This window comes from Callionymus lyra, chromosome 8, assembly GCF_982586985.1.
Source record: "Callionymus lyra chromosome 8, fCalLyr1.hap1.1, whole genome shotgun sequence".
Classification (NCBI taxonomy): Eukaryota; Metazoa; Chordata; class Actinopteri; order Syngnathiformes; family Callionymidae; genus Callionymus; species Callionymus lyra.
In genome coordinates, this window is record NC_141825.1 from 24880805 (window position 1) to 24908337 (window position 27533).

Below are 27533 nucleotides of genomic sequence, written 5' to 3' on the forward strand. Positions count from 1 at the left end.
TGAAGTTCAACAAAGATTTTATTGATCGACGAGGTCAAAGGTTAAAAACTGTTGTGTGTGTCAGGTGTGGATCTACCGCTCCGGCGTCCTCAGATGAGTCTGGACTCCTTCCCCTGACGTCTGGACCCCGGCTCCCTGTCGGGACACACATCAGCCCAAACATTACGACCACCTGAGTGGGAGACGCCTTTCTTGAAACTTTCAAATTAAGAGCGCGACACGTTTCTGTCCTGGACTCTCTGGACTCTCTGTCATGGCGGCGTGTGCGAGTCCGAGTCCCGGATCTCATTTCTGACAACGACGGTGGCGTCGCCATGGAGACAAAACATCTATTAGCATAAACATTAGCATAAACATGTGTGACAGACGCTCAGCAGGGTCGACTGCACCGTCAGAACCTTCAGCTCAGTCAGGTTCTGACGGGCCCACCAGCACAACACACACACACACACACACACACACACACACACACACACACACACACACACACACACACACACACACACACACCGCTCCTGTTTCAGAGATTAAAGTGTGCAAGTGTGTGAATGTATGCGTATCATTGTATCAGCCTGTGTGTGTGTTTGTGTCTTTATGTGTACGTGTATATATGTGTGGGTGTATCTATACATGTGTTTTTTTATATATGTGTATGTATATGTGTGGGTGTATCTATACATGTGTTTTTTTATATATGTGTATATATGTGTGGGTGTATCTATACATGTGTTTTTTTATATATGTGTATATATGCGTGTAGATGTGCGTGTTTATACATGTGCATGTGTATATATGCGTGTAGGTGTGTGTGTGTTTATATATGTGTATATATGCTTGTAGGTGTGTGTGTGTGTGTGTTTATATATGTGTATATATGCGTGTAGATGTGCGTGTTTATATATGTGTATATATGCGTGTAGATGTGCGTGTTTATACATGTGCATATATGCGTGTAGATGTGCGTGTTTATACATGTGCATATATGCGTGTAGATGTGCGTGTTTATACATGTGCATGTGTATATATGCGTGTAGGTGTGTGTTTGTAAATGTGTATGTGCATACATGTGTGTAGGTGTGTGTGCGTGTTTACATACGTATATGTATATAAACAAAAAATATATATGTATGTATATAATCAATAAAGTTCTACCTAACCTAAGTGTATATATGTGTGTAGGTGTACTTGTGTGTGTGTGTTTATATGCGTGTAGGTGTGTGTGTTTATATGCGTGTGTGTGTGTGTGTTTATATATGTGTATATATGTGTGTAGGTGTGTGTGTTTATACATGTGTATATATGTATGTGTGTAGGTGTGTGTTTATTTATGTGTATATATGTGTGTAGGTGTGTGTGTGTTTATATATGTGTATATATGTGTGTAGGTGAGTGTGTTTATTTATGTGTATATATGCTTGTAGGTGTGTGTTTATACATGTGTGTATATATGTGTGTGTAGGTGTGTGTGTGTGTGTTTATTTATGTGTATATATGTGTGTAGGTGTGTGTGTGTTTATTTATGTGTGTAGGTGTGTGTGTGTTTATATATGTGTATATATGTGTGTAGGTGAGTGTGTTTATTTATGTGTATATATGCTTGTAGGTGTGTGTTTATACATGTGTGTAGGTGTGTATTTATTTATGTGTGTATATGTGTGTAGGTGTGTGTTTATACATGTGTGTATATGTGTGTGTGCTCTGCTCTGATATTGGACACGACTGGACCTTGAATCATTTATGACATCACTTGTGATTTCCCAGCGTTCCTTAGCTGTCACTGTGTCGTGGTTCCTCCTGTGAACCAGGACTCGGACATGGTCACACGCACACGCACACACGCACGCACGCACGCACGCACACACACGCGCACACACACACACACACACACGGTAAAGTGGAAGCTCAGGACAGAAGGGCAGACGAGCGACAGGTGAGATCAGGTCATATCAGTCGAGCAGAAGACGACTGACTTCTGGATCGGGTCACATGATCAAGGTGTGTTGCGGTGACAAGTGGATCCAACAATAAATCTGCAGAAATATTAATAAAACAATGTTTTCGTGAACATCATCTGCTGCAGGCGCTCTCGAAACATCAATCATCGTGATGTCTTCGTACCTGCTGCATCAGCACAAGATTGTCCTCAACCTGGCACTGACGTGTGCTTTCACACACGTACACGTACACACACACACACAGATTAATTCAAGAGGCCACTTCATGACTGCCGCTCGCCGACCTCTGACCCTCCCAGAATGTGACACCGGGTCTAAATGTTTCACCGGGAGCTGGTGACTCGTCAGGTCTCTGCACGTCAGGACCTCTTTGTTTGGGTTAGTTTGTGCGTCGATGCCAACAATGTTTTTGATTTATGGCGGATATGAATGAATGAACCTGCACACACTCTGAGCCGCACTCACACAAAACATTCATCAAGTTCAACAACTTCCTGCAGTCACTTCTACACTCGCATGGACTCACACAAGGCCTGTTAGCGTGAGGTCGAGCTGACATCTGCCTCAAAGCTGCTTCTCACAGGCCACTGTGTGTGTGTGTGAGCGTGAGTGTGAGTGTGAGTGTGTGTGTGTGTGTGTGTGTGTGTGTGCACGTGTGTGTGTGTGTGAGCATGTGTGTGTGTGAGCATGTGTGTGTGTGTGAGCATGTGTGTGTGTGTGAGCATGTGTGTGCATCCAGACGCTACTTTAAAAGATTCTCACAAGAGTCCAGAGACTGTCTCCAACCACCTGGAGCTAAAGCCAGCGTGGATAACAAGATCTACACACACAAAGATATACATATACACACTCTTTGACACACAGACACATACATATTTAAAGCTTACTTACGCATATTTACACACGTATAAGTACACACACACTAGTACAACTCAGACACACACAACACACACAACACACTCACACTACTACAACACACACACAAAACAGTACATCACTCACACTAGTACAACACTCACACTCACAAAACACTCGCACACTAGCACAAAAAACTCACACATTGGTACAACACACTCGCACACTAGTGCAACACGCTCGCACACTAGTACAACACGCTCGCACACTAGTACAACACACTCTTGCACACTAGTACACCACACTCTTGCACACAGACACACACCCAGGCACACACTAGTACAACATACTCGCAAACCAGTACAACACACGCACACGCTAGTACAACACACATACTAGTACAACACCCACTAGTACAACACACACACTTGTATACACACACGCATATAAACTCACACACTAAAAAAAATAATCAATAAATAGAAAGCACTCAGAGAGTGCAGACCCCCACCAAGCAGCTCATTTTCTCCGTCATGTGACCTTAAAAAACAATGTGAACGAACAACAACACCAAAAGTTATTTTTACACGTCGGACACCTGCAGCTCCATCCGCACAGATGACACCTTCAAAACCTCCCTGGATCCAGATGGTGATCCAGAACAAACTGTTTTCATCGTGTCCAGTCAGCGGACATGAAAGACCAGGTTCAGAAACCATCATGGAGTCAGTGAGGACAGCAGCTGCTCCTCGACTCATCCAAGCTCACTCAGACCCAAACAAACGATCCCAGAGACGTCACGTTGTTGCGAAACCGCCGAGCGTGACAACCTTAGCGTCTCGGGATCAACGGGCGAGTCGTGACTCGCGGCCGCTGATCAGGTAAATCCAGGAGGTGCGACCCGAGAGACCATAAAATGAAGACTTTGATCTGCTCACATTAAATCTGTCACTGCTTGACGGACGCGTGAGCCGAGTATCGACGATGATGATGAACTCAGAGAAGAGTTCTCAGAGTCGCTTGGTTCGTCCAGTTCCCCATCAGCTGCGACCGGGAGCCACTGACCACTGCAGCCGTCAAACAGTCGAGGGGGTCATAATGATCCGACTCATCCACACAAACAACAAAGATGTTCAACAACTGATTGTTGTGTTTTAGTGTGTGTGTGATGACATCATGACGGTGTGTATGAGGTGGTTCACGTTGTTGTCGCTCTTGACGAGAGTTTGATTTGTTTGTGGTCGTCACGACGATGAAGGTGTCACTTCCACTGCTCTTTGTGTTCTTTAATGTGATGAATTGTGTGTGTGTGTGTTTGATCGCTCATCCATCTACAGGCCTCACCTCACTGTTACATAACACCTGCAGCCCAACAATAGCCTTGACCTGTGTGTGAGTGAGTGTGTGTACGAGTATGATCATGTGTGTGAGTGTGTGTACGAGTATGATCATGTGTGTGTGTGTGTGAGTGTAAAAGTATGTGTGAATGAGAGAGTGTTTGTATTAGGAGTGCATTTGTGTACAAGAGTGTGTGTGTGTGTGTGTATGTGTGTAAGAGTGTGTGTGTGTATGTCTGTGTGTAAGAGTGTGTGTGTGTATGTCTGTGTGTAAGTGTGTGTGTGTGTGTATAAGTATGATCATGTGTGTGTGTGTATGAGTGTAAAAGTATGTGTGAATGAGAGTGTGTTTGTATTAGGAGTGCATTTGTGTACGAGAGTGTGTGTGTGTGTATGCGTGCGGTGTGTGTGTGTGTAAGAGTGTGTGTGTATATGTGAGGGTATGTGTGTAAGAGTGTGTGTGTATGTATGAGTGTGTGTGTGTGTGTGTATATGTGTATGTGTGTAAGAGTGTGTGTGTGTGTGTGTGTGTGTGTGTGTGTGTGTGTGTGTGTGTGTGTGTGTGTGTGTGGGAGTGTGTATGAGAGTGTGTGCGTGTGTATGTGTGTAAGAGTGTTAGAGTGTGTGTGGTCGTGTGTATGGGAGTGCGAGTGTGTCTGTGTATGAGAGTGTGTGCGTGTCTATGTGTGTAAGAGTGTTAGTGTGTGTGCGTGTATGGGAGTGTGTGTGTGTGAGTGTGGGTGTGTAAGAGTGTATGCGAGTGTATGAGTGTGGGTGTGTAAGAGTGTATGCGAGTGTGTATTAGAGTGTTTGTGTATGAGTGTGGGTGTGTAAGAGTGCGTGTATTAGTGTGTGTGTGTGTATGAGAGTGTGTGTGTATGAGTGTGGATATGTATGAGTGTGGATGTGTAAGTGTGTGTGTATTAGTGTGTGTGTGTATGAGTGTGGGTGTGTAAGAGTGTGTGTAAGAGTGTGTGTGTGTGTATGACTAAGAGTGTGTGTGTAAGTGTGTGTGTGTATATGAGAGGGTATGTATAAGTGAGTGTGTACGAGTGTAAACATTGCAATACATTGAAAAGTTGTGTACTTCATAAGGTTGTGTGTCGTGTTCTTAATGGTCTCCTGGGAGAGAAGATCAGTGATGAGTGTGAGACGTTGGAGTCTCTCCCACACTGTGAGCGGCTGACGTGGATCAGGTGACACGCTCCACCTGGACGCTCCACCTGGACGCTCCACCTGAGAGTGTGTGCAGTTACAGTAGCCTCACTCTGACGGAGGAACTCCAGGGTCATCGGGAGAGAAGGAAGCAGCAGTCGTGGGGTCAACTCTGCACTGGTTCCTCCACTCACAGCACCGACAGAACTGGACCTCCCGAGAGAGTTCTGGACGGGTCACATGACACGGACCGACCCACGGAACAGGAAACAGCCGCTCGGTTTCCAGAAGGCACTTTCCCACACGCTTGACTGTCAGTGACCGACTCGCCCGTATGTCAGCAGATCAGTGTCATCGGAATATTTAATGAATGTAAAAACTTTATTTAAATGCTTTTTAGCACTGAAATTAAAAAAATATATATATAATGAAATCATTTTTTTATTGAAAGTTCTTTTTTACCTTTTTAAATATTTTAATTTAAAAAAATAAATTTGCAAAATGAATTAATTCTAATTCCAATAACTCAAAAATATATTTTGTAAATTCAATGTATTTTAATTCATAGGCTTTTAAATTCAATATAAAAATCGGTATATTAGTGCCTACATTTTTATATTGAATTTCTATATTGAAATTAAATTTATAATTTATTTTTTATTACTTACACACACACACTCTTACACACCCACACACTCTCATAAACACACACTCTTACACACCCACACACTCTCATAAACACACACACACACCCACACACCCACACACTCTCATACACACACACACACACACACACACACACACACACACACACACACACACACACACACACACACACACACACACACACACACACACACACACACACACACACACACACACACACACACACACACACACACACACACACACACACACACACACACACACACACACACACACACACACACACACACACAAAAAAATGCTTGAAAAATTAGAAAAAGGTTTCGACATTTAAACCTTCAATATCCCTATGGCTCTGATATTCTTACACACGCACGCACACTCCTCCTCCTGATGATAAGATTATTATCTCCTATTATCTCCTGATGATAATTATCTCCTGATGATAAGATTCCAGAGTCGAGTCTGAGAAACCTGGGTGTTGTATTTGATAAAGACATGTCTCTTGTTCAACACTGCAGAAAACTGACCAGAAACTGTTTCCTTCAACTGAGAAAAATCTCTAAACTTAGGAAAATGTTGTCGGAACATGATCTGGATCTTGTAATCCATGCGTTTGTTTCTTCTCGTCTGGACTATTGTAACAGTTTGTTTTCATGTCTTAACAAGAAGAATGTGTCTCGTCTGCAGTTGATTCAGAACTCTGCAGCGAGAATTCTGAGCCGCTCTAGTAGAAGAACTCACATTTCTCCGATCCTTAAAACTCTTCACTGGCTTCCAGTTTCTTTCAGGATCAACTTTAAAATTCTGGTTCTTACTTTCAGATCTATTCATGGCCAGACTCCTACTTACATCACTGATCTGATCCAGCCTTACACCCCAGCTCGGGCTCTGAGGTCTGTGGATCAGAATCTACTTATGGTTCCTGAACACGCTTCAGGACCAGAGGAGAGAAATCTTTTCAGGCTGTTGCTCCTAAGCTTTGGAACCATCTCTGTGTTTGATGATCTACTGACTCCTTCAAGAAACATCTTAAGACGTTTCTATTTGTTCAGGCTTTTCCTTGAGTTTCTCGAACTCCTGTGTTGTTCTCAGTATTATCTTGATCTTTAAAGTATGTCGTTTTTTGAGTATTGTTTTGATTGTTTAAGCGCTTTGTGACCCTGGTCTCGAAAAGCGCTATATAAATAAATATTACTTACTTACACGCACACATGTCTAACGCGACTCGACTGAACCCACACTAGTGTCCGTCAGTGAACTTCCCTCCACCAGTGCAGTCTCTCCATCCATCACCGCGACAGCAGCAGCGCTTGCGTCAGGAAGAGCAAACACACCTGAAGTCGACCCGCAGTCACACCTGTGCAGGTGTGCCACACGTGACTCACCTGCTCCTCCGAGGCTTCGTGACAATCATTCCTCACCTGATGAGGTTCGTCCTCGCCGCGTCCACGTCGCTGCTCTCCGGCGCGTCTGTAGGTGGAGACGAAGAGCTCGTCTGGTTGGACGGCTTCGTGCGGCTGCTGAGGAGCGAACGCACTCTGGCGCGCTGACGGACGCTTCTACGACCCGACGCTCTGCCGGTGCTCGACCTCTTGAAGGTCGCGGCAGATCTGGAGAGCAAGGAGGTCGACGTCAGTCTTCACTTGTCTCGCTGGACTTGTGTGCGTCTTTGTGTGTTTACGTGTGCGTGTTCATACGCATGCAAGTGTGTGCGTGTGTATGTTTGTGTATATGTGCCTGTATAAGTGTTTGTGCGTGTGTGAATGCATGTTTGCGTGCAAGTGCATGTGTGTATAATTGCATGCGTGTGTACATGTGTATAATGTATGTATAACGTGTGTGTTTGTGTACATAAATGTGTGTTTGTGTACATGTGTGTAATTGCGTGTCCGAGTATGTGCATGTGTTTACATGCGAGTGTGTGTATGTACATGCATTGCAGTGTGTGTACATGTGTATACTTGCATATGTGCACGTCTGTGTGCATGTGTGCGTCTGTTTGCATGTGAACTTGCATTTGTATTTAAGTGTGTGTATATATACATGAGTGTGTGTGTGTGTACATTTGTTTATGTATATATACATGAGTGTGTGTGTGTACATTTGTTTATGTATATATATACATGAGTGTGTGTGTGTGTGTGAGTGTACATTTGTTTATGTATACTGTATATACATGAGTGTGTGTGTGTGTGTGTGTAAGTGTGTGTGTGTGTGTGTGTGTGTGTGTGTGTGTGTGTGTGTGTGTGTGTGTGTGTGTGTGTGTGTGTGTGCATCCACGTGCGTGCGTGTGTGCGTTATGCAATCACTACAGTGCTGCTGGACTTGTGTAGATGATCATGTCACCTCATTTGTCACTTAGTTACAACAAGTCTGCAGCTGACCTCTGGTGACCTCTGGTGACCCCGGCTGAGGTTCAAACCTGGTGAACTACTTGACACCAAGACGACGACTGACAGGCATGAGTGGTATGTGTAGAAAAATTTCCACCACAGAGATCTGCTGCTCTGTGTTTGTTGTCGTGACTCACTTGTGTTCGCTGCTCTCTGTCGCCATCTGGGACCTCGAGGTAACATCACCTCTGACCCCCTGCTGGGACACGCCTCCCCTCTGGTGGCTCCGCCTCCTCTGACTGACCTGCATGAGAGAACACAGTCAGACTAGTTCAGTCCAGATGAAAGGCTTCTATAGGTGATGTATGTAGGCATGTAGGCCTCTCTATAGGTGATGTACGTAGGTATGTAGGCCTCTCTATAGGTGATGTACGTAGTAGACATGTAGGCCTCTCTATAGGTGATGTGCATAAGTATGTAGGCCCCTCTATAGGTGATGTACATAGGTAAGTAGGCCTCTATAGGTGATGTACGTAGGTATGTAGGCCTCTCTATAGGTGATGTACATAGGTATGTAGGCCTCTCTATAGGTGATGTACGTAGGTATGTAGGCCTCTCTATAGGTGATGTACATAGGTATGTAGGCCTCTCTATAGGTGATGTACGTAGTAGGCATGTAGGCCTCTCTATAGGTGATGTGCATAAGTATGTAGGCCCCTCTATAGGTGATGTACATAGGTAAGTAGGCCTCTATAGGTGATGTACGTAGGTATGTAGGCCTCTCTATAGGTGATGTACATAGGTATGTAGGCCTCTCTATAGGTGATGTACATAGGTATGTAGGCCCCTCTATAGGTGATGTACGTAGGTATGTAGGCCTCTCTATAGGTGATGTACATAGGTATGTAGGCCTCTCTATAGGTGATGTACATAGGTATGTAGGCCCCTCTATAGGTGATGTACATAGGCATGTAGGCCTCTCTATAGGTGATGTACGTAGGTATGCAGGCCTCTCTATAGGTGATGTGCATAAGTATGTAGGCCCCTCTATAGGTGATGTACATAGGTAAGTAGGCCTCTATAGGTGATGTACGTAGGTATGTAGGCCTCTCTATAGGTGATGTACATAGGTAAGTAGGCCTCTATAGGTGATGTACGTAGGTATGTAGGCCTCTCTATAGGTGATGTACGTAGGCATGTAGGCCCCTCTATAGGTGATGTACATAGGTAAGTAGGCCTCTATAGGTGATGTACGTAGGTATGTAGGCCCCTCTATAGGTGATGTACATAGGTAAGTAGGCCTCTATAGGTGATGTACGTAGGTATGTAGGCCTCTCTATAGGTGATGTACATAGGTATGTAGGCCTCTCTATAGGTGATGTGCATAAGTATGTAGGCCCCTCTATAGGTGATGTACATAGGTAAGTAGGCCTCTATAGGTGATGTACGTAGGTATGTAGGCCTCTATATAGGTGATGTACATAGGTATGTAGGCCTCTCTATAGGTGATGTACGTAGGCATGTAGGCCTCTCTATAGGTGATGTACGTAGGCATGTAGGCCTCTCTATAGGTGATGTACATAGGTACAGTATGTAGGCCTCTCTATAGGTGATGTACATAGGTATGCAGTCCTCTCTATAGGTGATGTACATAAGTATGTAGGCCTCTCTATAGGTGATGTACATAGGTATGTAGGCCTCTCTATAGGTGATGTACGTAGGTATGAAGGCCTCTCTATAGATGATATACGTAGATCAGATTACCTGAGCTTGTGACAGGCAGGAGGTCTGACCCCTGAAGCGCAATCTGGATGCTGATCCCGGCTTTTTGGTTCTGGTTTGTGTCGTTTTCTCTCCAGTTATTTCTTGGGGCAGCGAGTCCAGTAGTCGTTGCTGAGCCAGTCGCCACATCCTGGTCAGAACATTTCTGCCTCCAGACTCTGATGGAAGAACAAAAGACGATGAAGAGGCTGAGAAGAAAAGCTGACGGTCGAACATGTAGACTCGTCCACGATGACGACACACACTCACTCACACACTGCAAACAGGCTTTATGTCTGTGTGTACATGTGTTGTTGGACTCTGGTGAATGTTATCAGCAGCTCTCCATGTTGACTCAGCCTGCTCCGACACGCTGACAACACAAAGAGCTGCTTCCCTCCTGAGCCACTGTAGCGCCACCATCAGGTTTAAAGGGACAAAATTGTTGTTTTCTACTTTCACCGACATGTCAGGAGCTGGAAGTGATGACATCACTGGTGACGTTCTCTCCTCAATGTAGCCATTAGTGCACCAATGCTAGTTCAGGGGTCAAAGGTCAGCTATTATAGTGTTTGTTGTTGCGAGTCCTTCTCTGAAACTTTCATCTCATTCACCTCCTTCAGACGTGTGCGGCGCTGACCCGGGGTCTGGTCTCACCCGCTCCTGGCCCACCGGGCTCTGGACCCCACACACTCCTGGAAGAGAGAACACACATGAGACCTCTGGAGGGCCGGCAGGGGTCCAGTCGAGTTGTGTTGTGAGACGAGCCCGTAAAGACGCTCGTCTCCACCTCAGAGACTCGACAGGCTGCGGCTCGTCTCTGGGTCGCCACCCACGGAAGCGCCGTGAGTCATGTGACCTCAGCTCGCCCCTCAATAAAGTGCAGCTCAGCCGGATGAAGGGGAAGTTTAAGGGGGACCGGGGGGCAGGTGAGCTCACCTGGAGTGACTCACTGCAGAAGGGTTACCTGTGCGAGGAGAACAAGATCATGTAACCCGCTCAGGTGTCCGTCACAGGCTCAGTCAGGAGGGAAGAAGAAGAAGTGAGCTCAGCTCTGTGTGACTCAGGGGTTTAATGAGAGGGAGTGAGAGACTCTCTCACCCCGGCTCGGATGACAGAGCACTCTGCTGAGTCCTCAGTCCACCAGTAACGCTGACCACTCTCTGTAGGCTCAGGTGTGTGCGTATATACATTTCTACATGTGCGTGCATACGACTGTATGTGTGTCTGTATTTGAGAACGTGTATCTGCAGGTTTGTGTGTACTTATGCATGTGTGTATCTGCATGTGTCTATGTGCGTGTGTGTATCTAGTATCTACGTGTGTGTACCCATGTATGAAAGTGTGTATCCGCATTTGAGTGTGTATCCACGTGTGTGTATACATCAACAACTTTCCCAAAGGAGACCTCCAGAGGGATCTATAAAGATTATCCATCCATCTATGCAAGTGTGTATCTACTTGTGTGTATATCTACTGTACGTGTATGCAAGTGTGTATCTACTTGTGTGTATATCTACTGTACGTGTATGCAAGTGTGTATCTACTTGTGTTTATATCTACGTGTATGCAAGTGTGTATCTACTTGTGTGTATATCTACGTGTATGCAAGTGTGTATCTACTTGTGTGTATATCTACATGTATGCAAGAGTGTATCTACTTGTGTGTATATCTACGTGTATGCAAGTGTGTATCTACTTGTGTTTATATCTACGTGTATGCAAGTGTGTATCTACTTGTGTGTATATCTACGTGTATGCAAGTGTGTATCTACTTGTGTGTATATCTACGTGTATGCAAGTGTGTATCTACTTGTGTTTATATCTACGTGTATGCAAGTGTGTATCTACTTGTGTGTATATCTACATGTATGCAAGAGTGTATCTACTTGTGTGTATATCTACGTGTATGCAAGTGTGTATCTACTTGTGTTTATATCTACGTGTATGCAAGTGTGTATCTACTTGTGTGTTTATCTACGTGTATGCAAGTGTATCTACTTGTGTGTATATCTAGGTGAATGCAAGTATGCATCTACGTGTGTGTATATCTACTTGTGTGTGTGTGTGCATGTATCTGTGTGTGTGTGTGCGTGCGTGCGTGCGTGTGTGTATCTACCTGTATGTTTGTGTGTCCTGTGGTAGTCAGTGGGGCAGAATACTAGTACTAGCTTGACTCTGTAAAAAGTCCAGTGAACTTTCATGAAACAAACGACACTTTAACAACACAATCTCTGTTCTCAAGACTTGACTTTTCACTTAAAAGAATATTCCAGAGATTTTTCATGGCCTCACAGACCGATCCTGACACGATCACCACCATGAGGTACGTTTCCTTCCTCTGCAGATGGAGCTCAGGAAGCGAGTCGCACGGAGATAAGACAGGAAGGAAAGAAAGTGTGCGAAAATAAAAGTCGCTCAGGTGTCGCCCCAGATAAGCAGACACAAAACCCAGTTGATCCATCAAGAAGAAAACTCTTCACTGATCCTGAGAGTGAAGAGAACCACGAGCTCAGACAACATCCTGCGACGGAGATCAAGGTTAGCAGAGACAGAACAAGAAGGTCAACTGTCTACATTAGCTCTACTGTCAAAGGTCAAACTGTGACGACTCTAGCGCGGTCACATGACCGTCAGAAAGACTTAGTCAGATCGGCTGTTGACTTAATTATGCATTAAGAGTCAAAGAATGAAGCAGGTAAAGAGTCAAAGAATGAAGCAGGTAAAGAGTCAAAGAATGAAGCAGGTAAAGAGTCAAAGAATGAAGCAGGTAAAGAGTCAAAGAATGAAGCAGGTAAAGAGTCAAAGAATGAAGCAGGTAAAGAGTCAAAGAATCGAGCAGCTAAAGAGTCAAAGAATGAAGCAGGTAAAGAGTCAAAGAATGAAGCAGGTAAAGAGTCAAAGAATCGAGCAGCTAAAGAGTCAAAGAATGAAGCAGGTAAAGAGTCAAAGAATGAAGCAGGTAAAGAGTCAAAGAATGAAGCAGGTAAAGGGTCAAAGAATGAAGCAGGTAAAGGGTCAAAGAATGAAGCAGGTAAAGGGTCAAAGAATGAAGCAGGTAAAGAGTCAAAGAATGAAGCAGGTAAAGGGTCAAAGAATGAAGCAGGTAAAGAGTCAAAGAATGAAGCAGGTAAAGAGTCAAAGAATGAAGCAGGTAAAGAGTCAAAGAATGAAGCAGGTAAAGAGTCAAAAAATGAAGCAGGTAAAGGCCAAAGAATGAAGCAGGTAAAGAGTCAAAGAATGAAGCAGGTAAAGGGTCAAAGAATGAAGCAGGTAAAGAGTCAAAGAATGAAGCAGGTAAAGAGTCAAAGAATGAAGCAGGTAAAGAGTCAAAGAATGAAGCAGGTAAAGAGTCAAAGAATGAAGCAGGTAAAGAGTCAAAGAATCGAGCAGGTAAAGGGTCAAAGAATGAAGCAGGTAAAGAGTCAAAGAATGAAGCAGGTAAAGAGTCAAAGAATGAAGCAGGTAAAGGGTCAAAGAATGAAGCAGGTAAAGAGTCAAAGAATGAAGCAGGTAAAGAGTCAAAGAATGAAGCAGGTAAAGGGTCAAAGAATGAAGCAGGTAAAGAGTCAAAGAATGAAGCAGGTAAAGAGTCAAAGAATGAAGCAGGTAAAGAGTCAAAGAATGAAGCAGGTAAAGAGTCAAAGAATGAAGCAGTAAGTCTCGGGTCATCTGGTTGTTTGTACTAAACCTCTAAACACTTTAAAGATGATTTCTTTCTGAATATTTGTTGGCGGTCAGACGGTCAGTGAGTGGAGGATGAAGATGAAAGGGGACGACGAAGGTTAAAGGGAAGAAAGACTAGTAATTACGGTTGACGAGCAATCTTAGTCTGCAGCCTGTAATTTAAACGTCACATGTTCAATATCTCACTTTGTTCTTTGATGATGATGGAAGTCTGGGAATGAAGTGAAGGTCTGAGTCCACCAGTGCTGTGGAGGGAACCAGGTCTATTGGAATATTGAATGGCATTTTGAATTTAAACTGTTAAGAATAATTAAATGTATTTATTTATTTTTTAAATAATTAAATTCAAATAATTACAATATTAAAAGGTTAAATCATTTTGTTTTTAGTAAGGGTAACAACTTAGCTCGTTAGCATACGGTGAAGACGTACAGGTTTGTTTGGAAGTTCACGATCCTATAAGAAAACAACTGAGACGAGATGAAGTTCTTACAATATGTTGCTTTAACAAAGGAGGTTGAAAGAGACGAGTGACTGGATCACTAGTGTTTGACTAGATCATAAGTTAGTATTACTTCCGTGTATAAACTGAGCTAAGTCAGTGCGCCAGCAAGACGTGTCGCCATAGCAACCGAGCCCAACAAGCTGCACTGCACAGTTCACAGACGGACGGAGACGTAAACAACAATGAGACATAGAAGTACAAACTTTACAGAACTGAAAAATTATAAATATATATATAGAGATATCGATACATTTTTGATATATGGTGCAGCCCTACTTTAAAATTCATTATTGGATTCAAAAGAAAAGTCAACCTTAAAATTATATTAAATACATGTTCAATGCTTGAAAAGCAACATTTCTATATAAAGAATAACTAGAATGCACAGGTGAGAGTGAGAGAATAACACACTATGGAGGTAGGAAACCACAACTTAAAAGCTTCTTCTGGTAAATATATTGTTGTTAAAATTCTCTACAACACGAACTGCGGACAAGTTTAAAGTAATCAATAACAAACGGTGAATATAGAAGTCATACATCTCACCGTGTCATTGAATCATGAAGGGTAATAATGAATAGAAGAGTAATTATATCATTAGAATTTTTCTTTCAGCCTGATAATGCCTCACAGACCGGCACCTGGACGGGGGTCGGATCTATTTAGGACGGTCATAATGTTTTGGCCAGGGTGAGATGACCTTTATAGAAGACGTCCTGAGTGGACTGGGCAGCTCGGGTCGCCCCGGGACACTGAAGAGCAGGAACACTGAGTCATAGTTTTTTGGGGCCAATCAGCAGACAGATGGGATGCCAGGTGCCCCCCATACACACACACACACACACACACACACACACACACACACTGGGGCAATAATGCTGCTTCAGAGCAGGACGGAGGGAACTGGAGAGGAAGATGCAGGAGCTGCAGACGTTTGCCTCAGCAAAACTTTCCCTTCTAAAGACTGTAATGGAAAGAGGAACCTTGCTGTCAACCAGGTCATACAGAATATATATATATATAAATGTTTTTTTGGCATTCAAATCACATTTTATTGTTTTAGTTATTTTATGATGTACAGTATATTTCAATAAAGGATGTAAAAAACATTAAATGACCTCCCCCGCAGCTAAAAAAAAAACACCAATGAAATTCCTTGAGCACTCAGCAATGACACAGGACGAGGGGATACAGTGACTCCAGCAGCTTTTAAAGGAAATATTGTGGTTTGAAGACAAATGAAAGCAGTTACGACTTCTTCGAGAGTCATGTGGTCTGTAAATACTACAACACCAGAGTCAAGTACTGGACAATACTACACCATATATCCTTGTTACTACACTATCACAACACCAGAGTCAAGTACTGGACAATACTACACATATATACTTGTTACTACACTATCACAACACCAGAGTCAAGTACTGGACAATACTACACACATATACTTGTTACTACACTATCACAACACCAGAGTCAAGTACTGGACAATACTACACACATATACTTGTTACTACACTATCACAACACCAGAGTCAAGTACTGGACAATACTACACATATATACTTGTTACTACACTATCACAACACCAGAGTCAAGTACTGGACAATACTACACATATATACTTGTTACTACACTATCACAACACCAGAGTCAAGTACTGGACAATACTACATATATATACTTGTAACTACACTATCACAACACCAGAGTCAAGTACTGGACAATACTACACATATATACTTGTTACTACACTATCACAACACCAGAGTCAAGTACTGGACAATACTACATATATATACTTGTAACTACACTATCACAACACCAGAGTCAAGTACTTGACAATACTACAAATATATACTTGTTACTACAGTATCACTATACTATGTATTGGTGTCCCTGTGTCGTGATATACATCATCAGATTCTTGAGGATACACTCAATTGTTCTCAATCCGTCTCTAGAACTTCTGATGAAGTCCAAATCTACATTTCTTGCATGTAGCCATGGCCACTGTGGTGCCATTTGGTTTTTCCATCTTATCTCTACTAATAGTTTCTGGTCTCTCTAATAGTTTCTGGTCTCTCTAATAGTTTCTGGTCTCTCTAATAGTTTCTGGTCTCTCTAATAGTTTCTGGTCTCTCTAATAGTTTCTGGTCTCTCTAATAGTTTTCCGTTCTCTGGGAGTGATGAGACTCTCATGTCATCAGTTCGATCAGTCACGATACTCTTTTCAATTAGAACAATTTTGTCTGATCACCTTTGACTTTGGCATTTCATTCTTTCAATATGAATACATTTGCAGCTTTATTTACACTATGTGTCCACAGAAAACCACGTTTGATACAGGCTCATTTGAAGATCCCTCATTGGAAGTTAGAGAATGAACCAAAGGACTGTTTTTTGTCAGAAGGTGCTTCCATTGAACATAAAGATTGAGTTAAATCAGCCAGTTGTCGATCAAAACTGCTGATTGTGTGTTCGTCAGATAGCTGCATTAAATTCATGAAGAAGTAAAGTGGTACCATCATCATGGAGGAATGGCTCGTTGCACAAAAATAAAAGTGTGGGATGAGAGTAAGAAAGTAAACAGCGGGCTTGTCTTATCATCATTTGGATCAGCTGATCGCGATGACATCATGAAACGCATATAAACACTGATGATGTCATCTCTAGGTGACGAGGAAGCGGAGGACGCGTCAGGAAACTGGACCAGCAAGAGTAGCTGAAGACAGACCTGGAAGTGAGGTGAAGGCGAGTGAGGAGAGCACAGGGATCCAGGAATGTTGGACTTTTCTTTAAAGTGACAGCGGATGAATAAGATTGCTGCTCCTGCTGCCTTCAGGGCCTCCCGGGCCGACAAACAGGGATGACTCACCCTGACTCAGACTCGCACACACAGGAGCGAACACTCACGGCAGCACTGATTTTTTGTTTTGGGAACGTCTTTCCTTTCCCTCCCCTCCTCCCCCCATCATCATCTCTTCCTCCCAAACTCAACCAGGAACAGAGAGAAGCCCCTCGGCCACGGACCTGTGAGTCACTCCTGTGAGTCGCAGCAGACCTGCTCGTGTGCACGTCACTCACAGACAACATTCCTGCTCGTGTGTGTTCGCATTGAGACGATACATGAGAACCTTTCAATCGAGAGACTCGCTTTGATAAGAGCATCACTTTTGAGCAGCAGAATATGAGTGTGTACATATGTATGAATCTGATATAGGGGCCATTATACCATTCATTGTGATACTGTAGTAACAAGTATATATGTGTAGTATTGTTGAGTACTTGACTCCGGTGTTGTGATTGTGTAGTAACAAGTATATATGTGTAGTATTGTCCAGTACTTGACTCTGGTGTTGTGATAGTGTAGTAACAAGTATATATGTGTAGTATTGTCGAGTACTTGACTCTGGTGTTGTGATAGTGTAGTAACAAGTATATATGTGTAGTATTGTCGAGTACTTGACTCTGGTGTTGTGATAGTGTAGTAACAAGTATGTATGTGTAGTATTGTCCAGTACTTGACTCCGATGTTGTGATTGTGTAGTAACAAGTATATATGTGTAGTATTGTCCAGTACTTGACTCTTGACGAAGTCGTAACTGCTTTCATTTGTTTTCAAACCGAAATCTGTCCAAACATCAGCTTTAAAAGTTGCTGGAGTCACTGTATCCTCTTGTCCTCAGTCATTCCTCGGATTAAATTGTCTCTTTAGTAGTGTAGGATCGAATGACTGCTGCCATCTAGAAGCGGGAAGTTTAATCACATACAAAGATAACCAAACATATTTTTGGGCTGTTGAATATCGGTACGTTACTGTGAATGATTGAATGGTCGAATGTTAGTAAGTAAGTAATATTTTTTTATATAGCGCTTTTCGAGACCAGGGTCACAAAGCGCTTAAACAATCAAAACAATACTCAATACAATAAAAAGTACATACTTTAAAGATCAAGATAATACTGAGAACAACACAGGAGTTCAAGAAATTCAAGGAAAAGCCTGAACAAATAGAAACGTCTTAAGATGTTTCTATTTGTTGTTTTAAAGGAGTCAGTAGACTCCATCAAGCGCAAAGAGAGAGAAGATCGTTCCAAAGCTTAGGAGCAACAGCCTGAAAAGATTTCTCTCCTCTGGTCCTGAGCCGTGTGCGTGGAACCATAAGCAGATTCTGATCCACAGACCTCAGAGCCCGAGCTGGGGTGTAAGGCTGGATCAGATCAGTGATGTAAGTAGGAGCCTGACCATGAATAGATCTGAAAGTAAGAACCAGAATTTTAAAGTTGATCCTGAAAGAAACTGGAAGCCAGTGAAGAGTTTTAAGGACCGGAGAGATACGAGTTCTTCTACTTGAGCGGGTCAGAATTCTCGCTGCAGAGTTCTGAATCAACTGCAGACGAGACAGATCCTTCTTGTTAAGACATGAAAACAAACTGTTACAATAGTCCAGACGAGAAGAAACAAACGCATGGATTACAAGTTCCAGATCATGTTCCGACAACATTTTCCTAAGTTTAGAGATTTTTCTCAGTTGAAGGAAACAGTTTCTGGTCAGTTTTCTGCAGTGTTGAACAAGAGACATGTCTTTATCAAATACAACACCCAGGTTTCTCAGGCTCAGTTTGACAGACTGACCTAAGTCACCCAAGTACTGACTCAACCCTGGAAACTTATCATCAGGAGCAATCACCAGAGTTTCAGTTTTGTCCACATTTAGCTGTAAAGTGTTTTCACTCAGCCATTGTTTGATTTCTAGCAACAATTGACTAAGCTGTTCAGCCTTTGGAGCTCAGTTGGATCAAAAGAGCAGTAGAGCTGGATGTCATCAGCAAAAATGTGATAAGAAACATCTGGAAATCTCTGAATGATTTTACCGAGGGGAATCAAGTACAGCAAAAACAATAAAGGACCCAGAACAGAACCTTGAGGGACTCCACACAACAGATCTGCTGATTCAGACCTCATTTGATTGGCAGATACACTAAAACTGCGCCCAGAAAGGTAAGATGAGAACCATTCTAACACAGACCCAGACAGTCCCACTTCATCCCTCAGTCTTCTCAGCAGGATCTGGTGATCAACTGTGTCAAAGGCTGAGGACAGATCCAAGAGCACCAGAACAGTGAATTTACCAGAGTCAGCCGACACCATGATGTCACTGGACACTTTCAATAAAGCTGTCTCCGTAGAGTGATGTTTACGGAAGCCAGACTGAAACTTCTCATGGATGTCGCTCTGATCCAGGAACAAAGACAGCTGCTCAGACACCACCTTCTCCAAGATCTTGGACAAGAAAGGGAGCTTAGAAATAGGCCTGAAATTACTGAGGTCAGTTGGGTCTAATCCTGGTTTTTTGAGCAGAGGCTCCACAATGGCATGTTTAAATGCATTGGGAAAAAACCCTGTGGAAAGGGAGAGGTTCACCATATTGGTAACCCAGGGGCCAATTACATCAAATACTTTGATAAAAAGCCTACAAGGAAGGACGTCATCTGAGCAAGAGGAGGGTTTCATCTTGTTCACTAGTGCTGAAATATCACCCAAAGATACAGCAGTGAAGGAGGACCAAGAGGAGGAGAGGGGCTCAGAGACAGTAGGGGTTCCAAACAAAGGGGGAGAGATTTTCTCTTTGATCAATTTAATTTTGTCAATGAAAAATCTCAACAATGCATTGCTGTCAGCATCACAGAAGACAGGCGTGATTTGAGGAGCAGGAGACACAAGAGAATTAATCGTGTCAAACAAAACTTTGGGGTTTTTCCTATTTGCTGCTACCAGTTTTCTGATGTAATCAGATCTAGCAGTTTCTACCATCTCATTGTAAGAAGTCATCAGATCCCTGAGGTAAAGTCTATGCACCTCAAGTTTAGTGGACTTCCAGAGACACTCAGTCTTTCGACAAAGTCTCTTCAAACTCAGGAGATCTTCATTTGTCCAAGGGCACCGTTTTTTCTGAATTTTCAAGTTCGATTTAACAGGTGCCACTTGATCCAGTATTTCAACACAATGATCAGTGAAACAGTGAATCAAACTGTCCACGTCTGGGCAGTCATCAAAGGAAAGACGGTCAAACATAGCAGAAAAACTGTCTGCAGTATTGGCTGAGATGACACGCCTCTGAGACCTAACTTTCAAAGGTTTAGGTTTAGGGATGAAGTCCAGGTTAAACAAGACAAAAGAAGGATCACTCAGATGGACATCATATACAGATACATTAGAAATGTCCAGGCCAAGAGTAAAAACTAAGCCTAAAATGTGGCCTTTTTGATGAGTGGGTTCAGAAACATGTTGCTCAAAATTAAAGGTAAAAGTTCTTTAGCAGAACAAGATGTGACGTCATCAACATGAAGATTAAAGTCTCCAAGAATAAGGACAGATGCCATTTGAATAATGGAAGATAAGAAGTCACTAAAGTCTTTCAAGAACACCGCCGCAGGACCAGGCGGGCGGTAGATTGACACACAATAGAAAGGTCTTGTAGAACCAACCAAGATCATCTGAGATTCAAAAGAAGTGAATTCCTGTGTCTGAATCACTTTGCAAGAACAACTCTCCCTAAAAACAGTAGCAAGACCTCCTCCACGACCAGAGAGGCGAGGCTTCCCCAGGACAGCGCTCCCTACTGGACAGAGTTCGTTCAGATGAATAAACTCTTCCTCTCTCTGCCAAGTCTCAGAAAGACATAATAAATCCAAATTAACTCTTGTGAAAAGATCATTAAGAATAAAGGATTTATTTGTAATGGAGCGAACATTAAGTCCCACATTCAGCACCGATGACGTCACTGACGACGCCGCGTCACTGACAGGCGCGCAGAGCGGGATCTTTTGAAGCGAACAGCGGTCACGTGGGTACCAGCTGTCACTGACGTTCAACTCGGTAGTAAAAGCCGAATTAAAGAGAGGAAAAGAAAAAATCTTACCACCTTTTGTTGAGGTCTGGACAGACGGCAGCGCTGATGTGTTGTCATGCTCTGCCGCGAGAGGAATGTTGATCAAACATCGATGACGTCCGATGACGTCAGAGTTGTTCCGAGCGATCGCGACTACACGTCTCATCCTGACCTGAACTCCAGACCGACTCGCTCGCTTGTGGAAATCGCCCGGTACCCGAGAGATCAAACGATATTCCACAGAGTCCGAGACGATGAGAAGCGGAGCCGGAAACATATTCACCGGACGTTGGTAACGGTCGCGGTTATAATCCTCCATCGACTTTCTGATGTTGAAAAGAGCATCACGATCATAGATCCGAGATGCTTGAGACATATCTTTAGTGATATGAGCATAATATCCGGACAAGTAGTCGTTAAAAGGACTGTTTTTGGCAATTATTGCAGGAGCTTACGTTCAAGCAGCCGATCAAAGGCTCTCATATCCTGATATCAAATGATGACTATATTTAATATATATATATATAAAAAAATAACCTGTATGAAAGCTCACCCGTTTCCAGTCCATGCTGGCTGTCGTCCAGAACCAGTTTGTTCATACAGCGAAGCTCCCAGTCCTGGACCTCAGTGCTCCACAGCGCTGGAACCAGAACCTCATACTGGGACCTGCAGTGAGGATGAAAAAAGAGATATTAACACAACAGAGCTAAAGCACTAACTTTTTATATTTGAGTTAAGGTAAATGTTTCATAGTCTCAATCATTTCACAATCCCATTTGAAGTTTGTTGACACTTTTGCAGCTGAATTTACCACTTTATTTAGAACATTCATCAGATTAGTCATTATTTGAACAAAATCAAAATAAATCAATAAAAAAAGTTTGAAATAAAGGGCAGAATTTTTATTTTTTTTTATGTTCTAGCCCTTTTAACCATATGCATTTTGTAGAAAAGCAACAAATATTTCTTCACAGATATCCATATAAATACACAATATACAACATTCATGAGTATCTATATAGACTTATAATTGTACAAAAAAAATGATACTAAATGCATATCATTCAAAAGAAAATAATCACACAAACCAACATCATACAGTTACAAATATATACAATTAATAAGCAGATATCCATAAGATTATTTAAAGGCAGGATGTGATGTCATCACAGAGAAAAGGTCACGTGACAAGTGTCCAACAATCAACTTAAAAACTCCACTTAAGTACCATTTCAACGACACGACAGAGTGACAGATGGAAGTGACATTACACGGAAGAGAGATTTGGAGATAAACTGCACGATGAACTGAATGAGTGAAGGGTAGAGATGGAAGAGAAACGACGCAGAAGGTAAAAAGGAGTCAAAGGCTGTGGGTCAGGATGACTTCAATTATATCAAGAGTCGAGAAGTTGTTGAAGACACTTCAACGTCTTCCTAGAACTCTACACAGTCCAGTTGACTCGCTTTAGAACAACGTGGATAACCAAGACCAGTGCCGCGTCTCAAATTACATCCTTCTCTTAGTATACTAGAAGTTAGTATGCATCAGGATAGTGTACGTACTAACTAGTAACTAATTCTCCACAGATAGTATGTCTCAAATCAAACTCTGCTGCTACACACTAACAGGAAATGACGCGACAGCTTCTTCTTCTACTACTATTTAACGATGATTTCAAGCAGCTGTAGGAACACTATCGCCACCTGCTGGCAGCACGTTTGGTTTAGATCAAGAAATATGAGAAATATTGGCGAAATATTTACGCCGGTATCAGCAGCGAAGAAGTGTCATCCTCGTACTGCTGCTGAAAATAATACACCTGTAAGAATAGATAGATAACACTTTATTGATCGCTCTGGAGGTCTCCTTTGGGAAATTGTTTATATGCATATATATATATATTTGAAGTAACTTCCATTTACAATGTCAATGTCACTAAGATGTAGCCATTTGGGTAGAAAGTGTCCTTTGTTCCATACTCAGTTTTGTGGGCGTTTTAGTGACATTTTAGTGTGCATGGAGCACTACATTTCACATACTAAGAGACACACTTATGCACTTAAAATACAAAGTTTTAGTACGCAAGTATTCGATTTGAGACACAGCTCTGGATCAACAAGAACCTTCATGTACAGCTGAACGTTATCGAGTACGTGTGAACCCATCTCAACCCAAGTGTGCTCAGAAAAACCCCCACAGTGGCTCGGGTGGTCACAACATAACTGGGGTTCTGTTCTTCAGGCTCATCAGGAAGTCGGACAAGCTGAACAACAACAAGTCTCACCCGGAGAGATGTGTAGACGTGGGAGGAAGGGGGAGTGAATGGGGGTGACAACATGTCAAGGATGAATGGATGAAAAGGAGGTGGGGGGGAGAACATTTAAACATGGGATGAGGGGTGTGTGTGTGTGTGTGTGTGTTGGGGGTCAACCGGGTGGGTTTACGGGAATTGACGATTTGCAAATGAGCTGAACAAAGACGGAGGCAGAAGCAGGAGGCCAGAGACTCGTGCGTGAGGTCTGAGGGTCTGTCATTAGCTCCCGGGAACATGTTGACGGACGGACCGCGATGATAAATGAGCCGCATCAGCGCTTTGATGACAGCTTCAAGTCTGGGTTCGAGTGTTGGTTTCTCGTCACTTTACATCTACTGAGGAAGACCAGGTATAGCAGTGATGGAGGTGAGGTCGTCGCTGAGGTCAACAGGTATTTATGGCAGGGGGAACAGATCCGCCTCCACAGGAAGAGGACGTCGGCTTTTCCCCGTAAGTCCAGATCATCCCCTTTTGCTTTATTCTCGTTGATGCAGCCTTATCTCTGCACCCACCGTCTGGATTAAGATTCATCAAACTTCACGATATTACGACTGAAATGGCTGCCAAAGCAGTCATGTGTGAGTAGGGTGAACAGGAGGGGGCTCAGGACACAGCCCTGGGCAGAGCTGGTGCTGAGGGTGATGGAGGAAGAGGAGGTTTTGTGGAACCTGACAGTTGGTCACGAAGTTGCAGAGAGAGGGGTTCAAGCCAAGTCTATGGAGAGTCTTCAAGAAAACACTGATAGATGGATGAATAGAACTTGACCATCGAACAAACACGACCCATTCCAAGAATCACAAACCCAGTTTGATAACCATTTCTATTCTTCTTCTTGTGACAGTCAGTTCCACTTCTATACGCTTTTGTTGCCCCAATAACCTGACTTCCCTCCGGTCGCTTTACTTATTTTCGTCTACAGCTATAGACAAAACCCAGGTCAGTTAAAAGATGAACAAAACTAAATCTACGCCTCTGCTCCCACGTTTCTCGTGAGGGTTGGTTTGCTTCGGCGCTGCCGCTCGCCACATTGGAGTCCTTGTTGTCTGTTGGCATCGTGACGTCGACTCGGTTACAAGTGAACCCCGTCGTAGTCCGTCGGTCTCTTGTGACCGGGTCTTTTTACACTAGGAACCGAACAGAACAGGACTGGACCGGTGACAGGGTTCTGTGTGCCAGCCTCAGCTCGAGTGTCTCCATCATTGTACGTTATCAAACGAGGACGTTCTATTTCAAACTTCTAAAGAAACGATTAACTGACACGTTAATAAGGTCATCAGATCTCAGCGTCGATCAAAAATCACCAGACTTTAGGAGTGTAAGAAAATATCGATGCACTTCAACATTGCAATATTATTTGCACGATACTTTATCAATTTTCAGTCGTGATACTGTAGTAACAAGTATATATGTGTAGTATTGTCGAGTACTTGACTCTGGTGTTGTGATAGTGTAGTAACAAGTATATATGTGTAGTATTGTCCAGTACTTGACTCTGGTGTTGTGATGGTGTAGTAACAAGTATATATGTGTAGTATTGTCCAGTTCTTGACTCTGGTGTTGTGATAGTGAAGTAACAAGTATATATGTGTAGTGTTCAGTACTTGACTCTGGTGTAATGATAGTGTAGTAACAAGTATACTGTATATGTGTAGTATTGTCCAGTACTTGACTCTGGTGTTGTGATAGTGTAGTAACAAGTATATATGTGTAGTATTGTCCAGTACTTGACTCTGGTGTTGTGATGGTGTAGTAACAAGTATATATGTGTAGTATTGTCCAGTACTTGACTCTGGTGTTGTGATGGTGTAGTAACAAGTATATATGTGTAGTATTGTCCAGTACTTGACTCCGGTGTTGTGATGGTGTAGTAAAAAGTATATATGTGTAGTATTGTCCAGTACTTGACTCTGGTGTTGTGATGGTGTAGTAACAATTATGTATGTGTAGTATTGTCCAGTACTTGACTCTGGTGTAATGATAGTGTAGAAACAAGTATATATGTGTAGTATTGTCCAGTACTTGACTCTGGTGTAATGATAGTGTAGTAACAAGTATATATGTGTATGATTGTCCAGTACTTGACACTCATGTAATGATAGTGTAGTAACAAGTATATATGTGTAGTATTGTCCAGTACTTGACTCTGGTGTTGTGATGGTGTAGTAACAATTATGTATGTGTAGTATTGTCCAGTACTTGACTCTGGTGTAATGATAGTGTAGAAACAAGTATATATGTGTAGTATTGTCCAGTACTTGACTCTGGTGTAATGATAGTGTAGTAACAAGTATATATGTGTAGTATTGTCCAGTACTTGACTCTGGTGTAATGATAGTGTAGTAACAAGTATATATGTGTAGTATTGTCCAGTACTTGACTCTGGTGTTGTGATAGTGTAGTAACAAGTATATATGTGTAGTATTGTCCAGTACTTGACTCTGGTGTAATGATAGTGTAGTAACAAGTATATATGTGTATGATTGTCCAGTACTTGACACTCATGTAATGATAGTGTAGTAACAAGTATATATGTGTAGTATTGTCCAGTACTTGACTCTGGTGTTGTGATGGTGTAGTAACAATTATGTATGTGTAGTATTGTCCAGTACTTGACTCTGGTGTAATGATAGTGTAGAAACAAGTATATATGTGTAGTATTGTCCAGTACTTGACTCTGGTGTAATGATAGTGTAGTAACAAGTATATATGTGTAGTATTGTCCAGTACTTGACTCTGGTGTAATGATAGTGTAGTAACAAGTATATATGTGTAGTATTGTCCAGTACTTGACTCTGGTGTTGTGATAGTGTAGTAACAAGTATATATGTGTAGTATTGTCCAGTACTTGACTCTGGTGTAATGATAGTGTAGTAACAAGTATATATGTGTAGTATTGTCCAGTACTTGACTCTGGTGTAATGATAGTGTAGTAACAAGTATATATGTGTAGTATTGTCCAGTACTTGACTCTGGTGTAATGATAGTGTAGTAACAAGTATATATGTGTAGTATTGTCCAGTACTTGACTCTGGTGTAATGATAGTGTAGTAACAAGTATATATGTGTAGTATTGTCCAGTACTTGACTCTGGTGTTGTAGTATTTACAGACCACATGACTCTTGACAAAGTCGTAACTGCTTTCATTTGTTTTCAAACCAAAACATGTCCAAACATCAGCTTTAAAGGGTGCTCGTGTCCACTGTATCCTGTCGTCCTCAGGCAACTCAAATGATTTTTTAGCTGCGCAGGAAATATGACTGCTGCCATCTAGTGGCAGGAAGTTAATTCGCAACACAAAAATAATCAAACATTGTGAATAAATGCATGTCAATTGTAAATAAATTAAACAAAAACAAACTATTTTATAAATATATTATGATTTGAATGCCAATACAAATAAATAAATGACAATATAAATAAAGAGGAGTGTATGCTTTCACATGATGGGGACAAAGCCCATTTAGTTCTGTGGTGCGACCACAAAACAAACCGGGCTTTTGCCTGCCAGATATATGTAAACACAACAGAAGCAGCTCCAAAATAACAAACAACAACACGAGTGACATCCAAGCGATCCGGTCACGATCCAATCGCTGAACACCGTGATCATCGTGACCTCGATCAGTGATAAGTCTGTTGACGAAGAAAAAACCCGACGACCCCGCCGGATCGCCATGACGACAAGCTGGGCGTCAAACAAAACATGGGATCGTTCGTGGCGAGAGGAGGACGGAAGGAGTCCGGCTCGGATCAGCGTGAGGCGACATTCAAGAAGCTCAGTGAGCAGAAGAGACGTCGGATCCAAACGTGGCGAGCGGAACGTAAACAAGCAGCATTTGCATCTCAATGGTCAGAACATGTCGAGACCCCACTGACGCTTGTGAGAAGAGAAATGACTACTTGACGAGCTGAAGTGGACCAGTTTGTTCTTGCACTTTACAAACTTCCACGTTAGATCAAGATCCACCATTTTGACTCTCCACTAACATCAGACCCACACTCAATAGAATTTAAAAAAAAAATCAGTATCAGAACATACAATCATGTTTGAAATTAAAAACCA

The 27533-nt window shown here is 42.5% G+C and overlaps 1 protein-coding gene across 1 annotated transcript in view; it reads right to left on the reverse strand.

Moving 5' to 3' along the window:
- The window catches only part of LOC148074359 (uncharacterized), a 33734-nt gene continuing 6201 nt past the window's right edge, over positions 1–27533 (reverse strand). The window contains exons 10-15 of the mRNA XM_087797579.1: positions 21706–21818; positions 10680–10760; positions 10069–10244; positions 8502–8608; positions 7393–7581; positions 1–135 (exon numbers count right to left, since the gene is read on the reverse strand). Coding sequence (XP_087653705.1) covers positions 90–135; positions 7393–7581; positions 8502–8608; positions 10069–10244; positions 10680–10760; positions 21706–21818 — 712 coding nt within the window. The 3' untranslated portion in view covers positions 1–89. The remainder of the gene's footprint in view (positions 136–7392; positions 7582–8501; positions 8609–10068; positions 10245–10679; positions 10761–21705; positions 21819–27533) is intronic.